Source organism: Podarcis pityusensis (genome assembly GCF_964106645.2).
Source record: "Podarcis pityusensis genome assembly, chromosome: 16".
Classification (NCBI taxonomy): Eukaryota; Metazoa; Chordata; class Lepidosauria; order Squamata; family Lacertidae; genus Podarcis; species Podarcis pityusensis.
Window position 1 is genome coordinate 19,670,071 of NC_138041.1, and position 11,696 is coordinate 19,681,766.

General features: G+C 48.4%; 1 protein-coding gene across 6 annotated transcripts in view; it reads left to right on the top strand.

The window, feature by feature from the left end:
• Positions 1 to 11,696, top strand: part of NOS1 (nitric oxide synthase 1) — a gene marked incomplete at its 3' end in the record, with an annotated part of 177,024 nt that overhangs the window by 159,305 nt on the left and 6,023 nt on the right. For 5 of the 6 annotated variants that reach the window (XM_080986166.1, XM_080986167.1, XM_080986165.1 and 2 more), the window contains 5 exons: positions 1,581 to 1,668; positions 2,190 to 2,311; positions 4,355 to 4,503; positions 6,031 to 6,225; positions 7,932 to 8,050. In XM_080986166.1, the coding sequence (XP_080842292.1) occupies positions 1,581 to 1,668; positions 2,190 to 2,311; positions 4,355 to 4,503; positions 6,031 to 6,225; positions 7,932 to 8,050 (673 nt within the window). Of the gene's footprint in view, positions 1 to 1,580; positions 1,669 to 2,189; positions 2,312 to 4,354; positions 4,504 to 6,030; positions 6,226 to 7,931; positions 8,055 to 11,696 lie in introns of those variants that run through there. The other variant, XM_080986168.1, reaches the window with a different exon arrangement.

The following is an 11,696-nucleotide window of genomic DNA, read 5'->3' on the forward strand; positions in this document are numbered from 1 at the left end:
GCAGCTCAGTGGCTGCATCACTTTTGTGTGTGGAAGTTGCCAGGTCCTGTCCCTCTAGTTTTAAGGCCTGGTCTGAAGTACTGGGGAGTCATCGCTAGTCAGCATATAGACAATATTGAACTGGAAAGATAGATCATTCTAAGGCAGCTTCCTGTGTTTAACCTTGAGTTGGATTTTTTTATTTATTTATTACAAAATGCACATTTAACCAAGCCTTATGAGGAACAGTTGAAAGAGCTGGGTATGTTTAGCCTGGAAAAGAGGAGACTGAGAGGAGATACGGTTGTTGTTGTTTAGTCGTGTCCGACTCTTTGTGACCCCATGGACCTGATCACGCCAGGCACTCCTGTCTTCCACTGCCTCCCGCAGTTTGGTCAAACTCATGCTGGTAGCTTTGAGAACACTGTCCAACCATCTCGTCCTCTGTCGTCCCCTTCTCCTTGTGCCCTCCATCTTTCCCAACATCAGGGTCTTTTCCAGGGAGTCTTCTCTTCTCATGAGGTGGCCAAAGTATTGGAGCCTCAGCTTCAGGATCTGTCCTTCCAGTGAGCACTCAGGGCTGATTTCCTTAAGAATGGAGAGGTTTGATCTTCTTGCAGTCCATGGGACTCTCAAGAGTCTCCTCCAGCACCATGGAGATATGGTAGCCGTTTTCAAATATCTCAAGGGCTGCTACATGGAAGAGGGAACAAGCTTGTTTTCTCCTGCTCTGGAGGGGAGGACCTGAACCAATGGCTTCAAGTTGCAAGAAAGGGATTCTGACTAAGCATCAGGAAGAACTTCCTGACAGTAAGAGTTGTTCTGACAGTGGAAGGGTCTCCCTCAGGAGGTGGTGGAGACTCCTTCCTTGGAGGTTTTTAAGCAGAGGCTGGACGGCCGTCTGTCGTGGCTGCTTTAGCTGAGATTCCTGCATTGCAGGGGGTTGGACTAGAGGATCCCTGATTCTCATGTCCTACTCTAGAATTCTATTATTCCCATAGCTTTAAGTTAAAGTCACTCAGTGATATACTTTTCCCACTGTCGAGAAATGTTTGCTGGCAAAATTGACAATGAAACTAAGAGGAAGTGACGACAACAAATTTAAGGAAGATTGGAAGGACTTTATTGCATATATACAGAAGCAATGTACACAGGTTAATACATTAACAGGGTTCTAGGACTACTTGTAATTTTATTATGAATGGACAATAAGTACCGGTAATTTGAATGGTTTTTAAATTTACAATGGGCATGTGGTATGCTGTTAGATAATGGAACCAAGGAAGGGACTAGGGGGAAGTCTATTTCTTCTGTTTGGTTTTGAGTTTGTATTGCTGTTGTTTTATTTTTGTTATTTTTGGAAAATTAATAAAATATTAGTTTTTTAAAAAGAGAGAAATGTTTTTGCCAGCAGAAATGTTGTTGTGCACAAACAAAAAGAATAATTTGTTGTGCTATAAGTTTCCACTAGCGCAGCTGCTGTGTTGAAATTCCTCTGTTGTGCATCATTAAAACTCACACATAGCAAAGAGCGTGTTGGATACAAGTTTTGTGTTCCCGCTGCAAACCTGACCGGTCTTCTTCCTTCTGTTTTTGCCTAGATGGGGAAGGGCCAATCCACCACGGGGTCTGTTCCTCCTGGTTCAACCGGATACAGGCGGACGAAGTGGTGCCATGTTTTGTCAGAGGGTAAGATGGGGGGTGACGCTGTGGGTTAAACCACAGAGCCTAGGACTTGCCGATCAGAAGGTTGGCGGTTCTAATCCCCGCAATGGGGTGAGCTCCCGTTGTTCGGTCCCTTCTCCTGCCAACCTAGCAGTTCGAAAGCACGTCAAAGTGCAAGTAGATAAATAGGTACCGCTCTGGCAGGATGGTAAACGGCGTTTCCGTGCGCTGCTCTGGTTCGCCAGAAGTGGCTTAGTCATGCTGGCCACATGACCCGGAAGCTGTACGCCGGCTCCCTTGGCCAATAAAGCGAGATGAGCACCGCAACCCCATAGTCGGCCACGACTGGACCTAATGGTCAGGGGCCCCTTTACCTTTACCTAAGATGGGGGAAAATTGAAAAAGTGTGGACAGCTGTGGAAAGATTGGACCAGATGCCCTCGGAGGTCCCTTCCAACTCTACCATTCTGTGATAATAACACAGGGGTCAGCCTGCTAATGTGTGATCATAAGAGAACTCTTCTTCCTCCCCCCCCTTTATGCAGAGCTCCTGGGTTCCACATGCCACAAGACCCGCAGGTTCCTTGCATCCTGGTGGGCCCTGGGACGGGGATTGCTCCTTTCCGGAGCTTCTGGCAGCAACGGCTCTTTGACGTCAAACACAAAGGTAGGTCCAGTCATCTACATGAGTGGAGCAGGGCTGGGTGGAGGCTGGCACATTAGGGCAAATGGGGCACTACCCTCCCAACCTACGCCTGCCCTCACCTATTTGCCCTCTATAAATTTATTATTTATACCCCGCTCACCTGGCTGGGCTTCCTCAGCCACTCTGGGCAACTTCCAACAAAATATTAAAATACAGTAATGCATCAAACATTAAAAGCTTCCCTAAACAGGGCTGCCTTCGGATGTCTTCTCAAAGTCTGGTAGTTGTTGTTCTCTTTGACATCTGGTGGGAGGGCATTCCACAGGGTGGGTGCCACTACCAAGAAGGTCCTCTGCCTGGTTCCCTGTAACTTGGCTTCTCGCAGTGAGGGAAGGCCCTTGGGCACTGGACCTCAGTGTCCGGGTAGAACAATAGGGGTGGAGATGCTCCTACTTGCAACCAGCCCTAATAACATTGCCTGCTGGATTAGGACAGTGGCCCATCTAGTCCAGATGTCAAGGACTGGACAGAGGAGGAATGGTGGAGACCGACCCCTCCCCTTCTCCTACACTTCCCAGAGAAGAGGGAGACAATACAGCGGTACCTCCGTTTACAAACTTAATCTGTTCCGGAAGTCTGTTCTTAAACCAAAACCGTTCTTAAACCGAGGTGCGCTTTCCCTAATGAGGCCTCCTGCAGCCGGTGCCCTTCCACCATTCAGTTTCCGTTCTTAGACCGAGGTAAGGTTCACAAACCAGGACACTACTTCCGGTTTTGCGGAGTTCGTAAACAGGACTGTTCTTAAACCAAGGTACCACTGTATAGGTTTACAACAGTGGTTTGCAGAAGGTCATAGTTCAGAGGCTGCAGAGGGGAGAAGCTGGGAAATATTGGGAGGGGAACAGGAAGAAGCAGAAGCATAATGGGAGAGACAGCTAACAGACTTGGTGTCTTTAGAAAGCATTCCAGACCCCCCTTCTCCCAGAACCAGGCGGGCATGGAAAGTAGGAGAACAGAAAGCTCAGAGGCAGAAAGCTCAGATCTGCCAATGTAGGGATGACGTATAATAGGAGAGACGGAGGAGGTGGGACTTTACCCAGAGCAAAGCCATTATGTAAGATAATTCTCCCTGTGAATACTGAATAAAAGACTTGGTAAGAACTCTTCTTGTTTATCTAATTCTTGGCTCCCCACCGTGGGAGGAATCAGGTTCCCTGAAGCCTGGCACCAGCATCCTGTTCTCACAGCAGCCAGCCTGTCAGAAATCTGCAAGGAGGACCTCAGCATAAAAGCCTTCTCCCCTCCCACAGCTTCTAGCAACTGGTATTCAGAAGCATTGCTGCCTCCAAGCATGGGGGCAGAGCATAAAGTAGCCTTGTCCTCCATGAATTTCCCCAATCCTCTTCTACTGCCACCTAAGTTGGTGGCCATCAGTGCCTCCTGCAGGAGGGACTTCACTTCCATAGTTTAGCTATGAGCTGCATGAGAAAGTACTGTGCCCCCGTCCCCCCCGCTCCTTAACCTTCCGAAATGCATTGGATGTCCACAGTTTCTAGCGTTACAAGAGAGGATGTCCAGAGAGGGATGGCATCTTCCTGCTGCTCAGTCTCCTCTGCGCTCAGCAGGGAAGAGGGCAAAACTAGAATTAGTTAGCTCTGGCTGTCGTTGACTGTGGCGCCACCTACTGGTGACCTCCCAGCCTTCTGCCCATCCTGCCCCAATGGACACCAGCTACCACTGCCACCTAGAACATCAAGTTCCCTCTGGGCATGGTATGAAACCCGCTGTTTGTGTCTGATCACTTGTGTGGTTCTTTAGCTTGTGTTTTGAAATGGCGGGTTGTTTTTTGTTTTATATATGGATTAGTTGCCTCCTACTGGCACGCCTAGGAGCTCAGTTAGTACAGCATGAGATTCTTAAGCTCAGGGTTGTGGGTTTGAGTCTCACCTTGGGCAAAATATTCCTGCATTAGAGGGGGCTGGACGAGATGACCCTCGTGGTCTCTTCTAGCTCTATGATATGTTTTGCATTCTCCCCTCCCACCTCCTCAATCTGTCCCCGCAGGGCTGAAGCCATGCCCCATGATGCTGGTCTTTGGTTGTCGACAGTCCAAGATTGACCACATTTACAAAGAGGAGACCTTGCTGGCGAAAAGCAGTGGTGTCTTCAAGGAGCTGTTTACGGCCTACTCCCGTGAGCCAGACAAACCAAAGGTAACCTGTGATCAGCAGTGATTCCTGAGCTAGATGATTCCTTCTGCAACTGTATGGTTCTAACCCACCTGCGGATGGATCAAATTGTTTCGCTCACATGTTCATTCATAGGTCCATCCAATCCTGTTTCTGCTTTAATCTGAGAGAGGCAGTGTGGTGTAGTGGTTAGAGTGTCAGACTAGGACCTGGGAGACCAGGGTTCAAATCCACACTGGGTCACATTGGAGCAGAGTCACTGACTCTCAGGCTAACCTACTTCACAAGGTTGTTGTCAGGATAAAATAGGTGGGGAAGGAGAACCACGTACACCACCTGTAAAGATGGGATATGTGAAGTCAAAAAAAATAAGTGTTTGTTTCCCAAACCACTGAATATCTCCACTGCCCTCCTCTGAATCATGGGCTACCTGGTGTTGGTCACTATCTCCCAGCCTAATCTACCTCAAAGGGCTGTTGTGTAGCAAGGGGAACAATGTCTGCTACCTTAAGCTCCTTCTGAATACATTTTTGTTTAGGCAGCTTTACCTTGAGATATACCGTATTTTTTGCTCTATAAGACTCACTTTTTCCCTCCTAAAAAGTAAGGGGAAATGTGTGTGCGTCTTATGGAGCGAATGCAGGCTGCGCAGCTATCCCAGAAGCCAGAACAGCAAGAGGGATTGCTGCTTTCACTGTGCAGCGATCCCTCTTGCTGTTCTGGCTTCTGGGATTCAGAATTTTTTTTTTTCTTGTTTTCCTCGTCCAAAAACTAGGTGCGTCTTGTGGTCTGGTGCGTCTTATAGAGCGAAAAATACGGTAACTCAATCATTTATGAAAGATCAGTTTTGTAGAGGATAAGAGGGTTTTTGTAGTTTTTAGAGTTGTGTGAATGGTTTTAGAGTTTTCTAAACCGATATAATGGTTTTTTAGAACTTGCATTTTAAGGTTTTATATGTATCACTGTGGTGGCTTTGTGCTGTGAAGCAGTCCACAAATTTGTTAAAGAGATAAATGAGGTATTATTTATGTCATTGTCTAAAAATATGCGTGCAAAGATTCCTCTTTAAATAGGTACTTTATCTGAATGCATGCATTCCTTTAAAAAAAAACAAAAACCATAACAACACAGAGGTGTTTAAAATACATTTGGAGCACATTTTTTTTGAGCCAAAAGCTGCATTTCAAAATTCAGAGAAGCGTAAAATCTTGAGGAAAATTGCATTCTGATCCAGGCGGCAATATGGGAAGCGTGAATTAGGTTGGCTTGCATTAAAATGCAACCCAGACGACACTCTTTTCCATCCCTAACTACATCTGAATCTTGTGAGGACTGTATAGGATATTGAACCTACCGAATACGTGGCATAATTTGGATAATATGCAAAATATGCAGGTTGCCCCTACCCCTCCTACCTTCCTCTTTGGGGTCAGCTCTGCAGTTCATTGGGCTGCCTGCAGGGGGTGCTGTGCAGCAAGGATGGGAGCCTTCTTCTGCAACATGAAAGCAAACACACACACACCCATTGCTGTCCACTTTCACTTCCCATAGAAATACGTGCAGGACATCCTTCAGGAGCAGCTGGCGGGAACCGTCTACAAGGCGTTGAAGGAGCAGGGGGGGCACCTCTATGTGTGCGGCGACGTCACTATGGCTGGAGACGTCCTCAAGACAGTCCAGAGCATCGGGAGGCATCAGGGCAAGCTGACGGCAGAGGAAGCCAGCGCTTTCATTAGCAAGCTACGGGTGAGCAGCCATCCCCACCACCCAGCATGCCATGGGGGCAGCCCATGGCGTCAGGCCCCCTGCCAACATCCAGAGCTGAAATCAGGCGGCTCCTGAACACAGGCCCCGCCTCCATCACTGCCCCTGGTGATTTTGCAAGGTCCCCAGGTGAGGAGATTACAATCGAAAAATCAGCACTGGTCCCCTTGAATTTTAGTGCCCCTCTGGGTAATCCCACTGCCCCCCAGGAGGCAGCAGCACCCACTTTGGGAACCATCCTCTTCTCCCTCATTGCCAGGCCACCACCACGCACTTGGCTCTGAGCCTTCTCCCCTGGGGGGGGGGTCCCCAGTTTCTGTCTCCTTCCCCTCCTTTGCATCCACACATGAAGTGAAGGACATGAGGTAGGAGTTGGTAATGCAGGTGAGCTGTGCACAAGCAAGCTGCCAGATAGCTCTGCTGAGGCTCTTTTTATTAGCACAATATGCAAAACCAGTCAGGTACATTTCGGACTGTGACCTTTACACATCTTCCAATCCTGAGATTGAGGGGTGGTAAAAAGTTATTTTGGCACCTGTTTCCACCACTTCATTTTCCCCTTGCACAATGTATGACGAAGGAGACAAAGGTCACAGACAGAGCATGGCAAACCACTAAGAGAGCAAAAGGTTAGATAGAGGGCATGATGTTCAGACAGCTGTGGCTTTGTCTGCGGGTGGAAGTGTGCTTCACACCCGACGGTCTTTCCTTCACACGCACCCTCTTTCCCCAGAACATCCCCTTCACTGGCCTTGCCTCAGGCTCTCTGTGGGTTGTGTTTGCCTGGCCAGGATTTGTCCTCAAGCTCTGATAATGCTTCATTGTTCCCCGGGTGGAGATATAAAGAGAGGGGTTTGAGAGAGGGGTGCGTGGACAGTAGCCTGCCGCACTGACCAAAGGAAAAAAATCAATTTTCCCGCTGACATGTGGGGTCCCCGGCAGCTTAAACAGAAGAGAATGTGGCCCTTGGGATGTTTTAAGTTCCCACACCCATTGTAGTAGCCCTTTGCTGTCTTCTCTTGTAAGAAAGGAGATAATAATAATACTAATTTATAATAATAATTTATTATTTATACCCCGCCCATCTGGCTGGGTTTCCCCAGCCACTCTGGGCGGCTTCCAACAGAATATTAAAATACAATAATCTATTACACATTAAAAGCTTCCCTAAACAGATTCTAACTTTACAAGTCGTACCTTGGTTGCCGAACGCCTCGGAACTCGTGTGTTTCGGCTCCTGAACGATCGAAAACCAGAAGCGACTGTTCTGGTTTTCGAATGATTTTCGGAAGCCGAACTTCCGGCACGGCTTCCGCAGCTTCCGATTGATTGCAGGAAGCTCCTGCAGCCAATTGGAAGCCACGCCTTGGTTTTCGAACAGTTCTGGGACTCGAATGGACTCTTGGAACGCATTGTGTTCGAGAACCAAGGTACTACTGTACAAGAAAAGAGATTCGGGTTAAACATTAGGAAGAACTTCCTTGTGGTCGGGGGAACCGTTCGACAGTGCAATGGACAGCCTCGGAGGGTGGTGGGCTCCCCTCCCTTGGAGTTTCAGGGATTCCTTCATTGCAGTGGGGTTGGACTAGATGACCCATGGGGTCCCTTCCGACTCTACACTCCTGAAATTAACCGTGCGTTGGTTTTTCTCTTCCTCCTTCCCACCCGGCCTGCCGCACTCCCCGCAGGATGACAACCGCTACCACGAGGATATATTTGGAGTCACCTTGCGCACGTATGAAGTGACGAACCGCCTCCGGTCCGAGTCGATTGCGCACATTGAGGAGAGTAAGAAAGACACGGACGAGTGAGTCGGGCCCGCTGGCTTCCTTTCCTTTTCAAACCGGCGCTTTTGTTTCCCCAGAAACGTGTGGGCTGGGCGAGAGAATCCCTTTTGTCGTTCGCCTGATGCCATCACTCGAGCTACGCTCCAAGAGTGGGTGGGGATCACCGGGGAGCAGGCATGTTGAGCCTCTAAGCTCCGCTTGCAGAAGTTCCATCCCTGGGATTGCTGATTAAAACCAAGGGTGGGGAGCCTCAAACCCAGGGGCTGAATGCAGCCCTCCTGGCTGCTCTGCCCAGCCCTCGGAGCTTCCCCCAAATAGGCCACACCCCTCAGGAGTCCTGGCCTTTTTTTGCCTGGCCTGAACACACCTCTCGGACTCTGATAAATGCTTTTCGCTTGCCTGGAGAGAGGGGTGTGAGTAGAAACAAGCCTACTGAAGCCAGGGTGGTGTAGTGGTTCAGAGCAGTGGACTCGTAATCTGGGGAACCAGGTTCGCTTCCCGCTCCTCCACATGCAGCTGCTGGGTGACCTTGGGCTAGTCACACTTCTCTGAAGTCTCTCAGCCCCACTCACCTCACAGAGTGGTTGTTGTGGGGGAGGAAGGGAAAGGAGAATGTTAGCCGCTTTGAGACTCCTTCAGGTAGTGATAAAGCGGTATATCAAATCCAAACTCTTCTTCTTCTACTACTGCATGCGAGGTGAAATTTGCATTTGTTGCTCCGCCCACTTTCCCCTCTGGCCACGCCTACCAGGCGGGGTTCAGCTGGAGGCAGCAGCCCTTCTGAAAACCGGGAGCCAGTGCTCTTGCACATGGGTTCCTGCTTGCTGGTTTCCCTCTCTTCCGCAGGGACAACAGGATGCTGGGCTGGGTGGGCCATTGGCCTGATCCAGCACAGGCCCTTTTTGGTTCTCATGCCCAGAAAGGAATGCAGCCCTTGTGCTGGAAAGGTGTTTTCCCACGCCTGTTCCAGAGAAAAACCCTGGGAAGCTACTGCCAAGTTGGAGTAAATAGCCCTGGCAGTGGTGGCTGGTGTCTATTGGGAATGGTGGGGCAGAACTTAGGGGAGCTAACAGCAGGTGGCGCCAGAGCTAAAGATAGGCAGAGTTCTAGTCACCATTTCCCACCTGCTAATTTCTGTAAGGGTGATACTGAGACTCCCATTTGCCCTAGTATAGCATCCCCAACCTGCGGCCCTCCAGATGTTTTGGCCTACAACTCCCATGATCCCTAGCTAACAGGACCAGTAGTCAGGGATGATGGGAATTGTAGTCCAAAACATCTGGAGGGCCGAAGGTTGGGGGTGCCTGCCCTAGTAGGTGAGCCTCCACTCTGCCCCTCCCATTGCCTGCTACCCATCTCGTTCAACTGGAGCTAGGAACATAAGAAACTGCCTTGTGCTGAGTCTTCAATATTGTCTACACTGACTGGCAGAAGTTCTCCAGGGGTTAAGGCAGGAGACATTCCTAGCCTGATCTGGCAATGCTGGGGATTGAACCTGGGACTTTAAGCATGCAAGGCACACGCTCAACCCCTGAGCTATGCTCTCTCTCTCCACATTAAGTGATCCTTCAAGACACCCTCAGCTATGTTCTAGTGGTCCACAGAAGTGAGAAGGGAATGAGATCCACTGTTGTAATATTTTGTGCCTTCTGCTGAGCTGGTGGCACCAGCTGGCCTAATCCCAACCCAACCCTGCCACCTACTGTCCAGAAATGGTATTGGCCATTCAAAGAGGCTTTTTTTTGCCACATAGCAAAGTTGCCACAGCATTCACAACATACATTTAAAGCAGATTTATACCACTTTAGCTGTTGCAGCTTCCCCTGAGGAATCCGGGGAGCCGTCGTTTGTTAAGGATGCTGGGGATTGTGGGCCTTCGACTGCAGAAGAAAGAGGCAGGCAAGAAAGGCTTATTCCGTGAATTAAACTTAGGAGCTAAGCCTATGGTTTGGTTCACGCATCATAGTAAGCCAAACTATGGCTTAGGTCACATCCCACACCATACATTTAAAGTGCATTTAAAGCACATCACGTCTCCCAAATACTTCTGAGGACTTACCCCTCACAGTGCTGCAGTTCCTAGTTCCTTAATAAACCACAGTTCCCAAAAAACTTTGGAGGGAGCTAAGCACTCTTAAGTGTGTGTGATACGCGTATGGCGATCCAGGACGTCTGTTGTCATCGTTGCGTTATGCCACCTGTGTGCATGGTACTTTACAAAGCCCAAGAGGACAGGTCTCTGCCCCCATGTAGCTTACAATGAAGCATTTATTTCAATTACAGTGGTACCTTGGTTCTCAAACATAATCCGTTCCGGGAGTCCGTTCGACTCCCGAAACCGTTCGAAAACCAAGGCATGGCTTCCGATCGACTGCAGGAGCTTCCTGCACTCAAGCAGAAGCCGCGGAAGCCGTGGAAGCTGTGGAAGCCGCATTGGCTTCTGGAAAACATTCAGGAGTCGATTTGTTTGACAACTAAGCTGTTTGGGAAACAAGGTACCACTGTACATCATAGGCTGCAATCCTAACCCCACTTAAATTCAGCAGGGATTAGACCTGAGATTGGAGCCAATGTTGTTAAACCCACTTAGTGGTGTCCTGATGATGATGATGATGATGATGATTTATTATTTATACCCTGCCCATCTGGCTGGGTTTAAAAACAGAATAAAACATCAAACATTAAAAACTTCCCTAAACAGGGCTGCCTTTAGGTGTCTTCTAAAAGTCAGATAGTTGTTTATTTCCTTGACATCTGATGGGAGGGCGTTCCACAGGGCAGGCGCCACTACCGAGAAAGCCCTCTGCCTGGTTCCCCCAATGCTCTGTTTTGGACCAGCAAAGCACTGTTGCTCAAGATAACGCATAAGCTGGTTGCTGGTGCCTTCGTTGAGCAATAGATTGCACAGTACATTTTTGCTAGGGCAAGTGTTGCACTGCATTCTTTTCTTGTGCAATGGTAAAACTCAGCCATCCACTAGAGCAAAAGCCCCTTGCCCTAGTAGACAAGTGGACTCTGGATATGGCCCCTGGTTTGTACAGGTCAGGCTCAGATACAGTGCACGATAATCATACTGCTATTGATGTGTGTAGTGGGGGGGGGGGGCGTGTGTTGTTTTATTCTTAAATTTGATGGTTGTTTTTTAACCCAGGTATGTAAGCAGCCTAGAGATGGTTTGTGTTAGGCAACTAATAAATAACAGCAGTTAATAACGATGTATTAATTTTATTTGCCTTGTTTGAAAAAAATTCCAGAACTGGAATATGTAATAGCCATTCAGTTCTAAAAGAAACAGAAAAAACACCCCAGGGAGGAAACCGGCGAGGACATTTGTCTCGTGTATAAGGTGTGGGAATGTTCAGGATGCAGGAGAGGATATGTTTAATGATATCCTTCCTAACTTGCGTTAGCAAGTTCTATATCTTAGCAGAGTAACATTCCCCTTTAAACGCACAGCGGTTTGCTTGTTGCAGGCTTGTCTGAGCCTCTCATTATAAGATTCCTGGTAAGTTCCCTTCTTGTCCCTCTTAAAAAGAATAACACGACAGTCTTATTAAAGTCAATATAAAAGTAGTTTACTCACAATCATTCAGTTCACAGTTGGATCCCTGAAAGCAGACTTCGGTTACAAAACTATCCCATAAGAGAGTTAGTTCCTAAGTGACT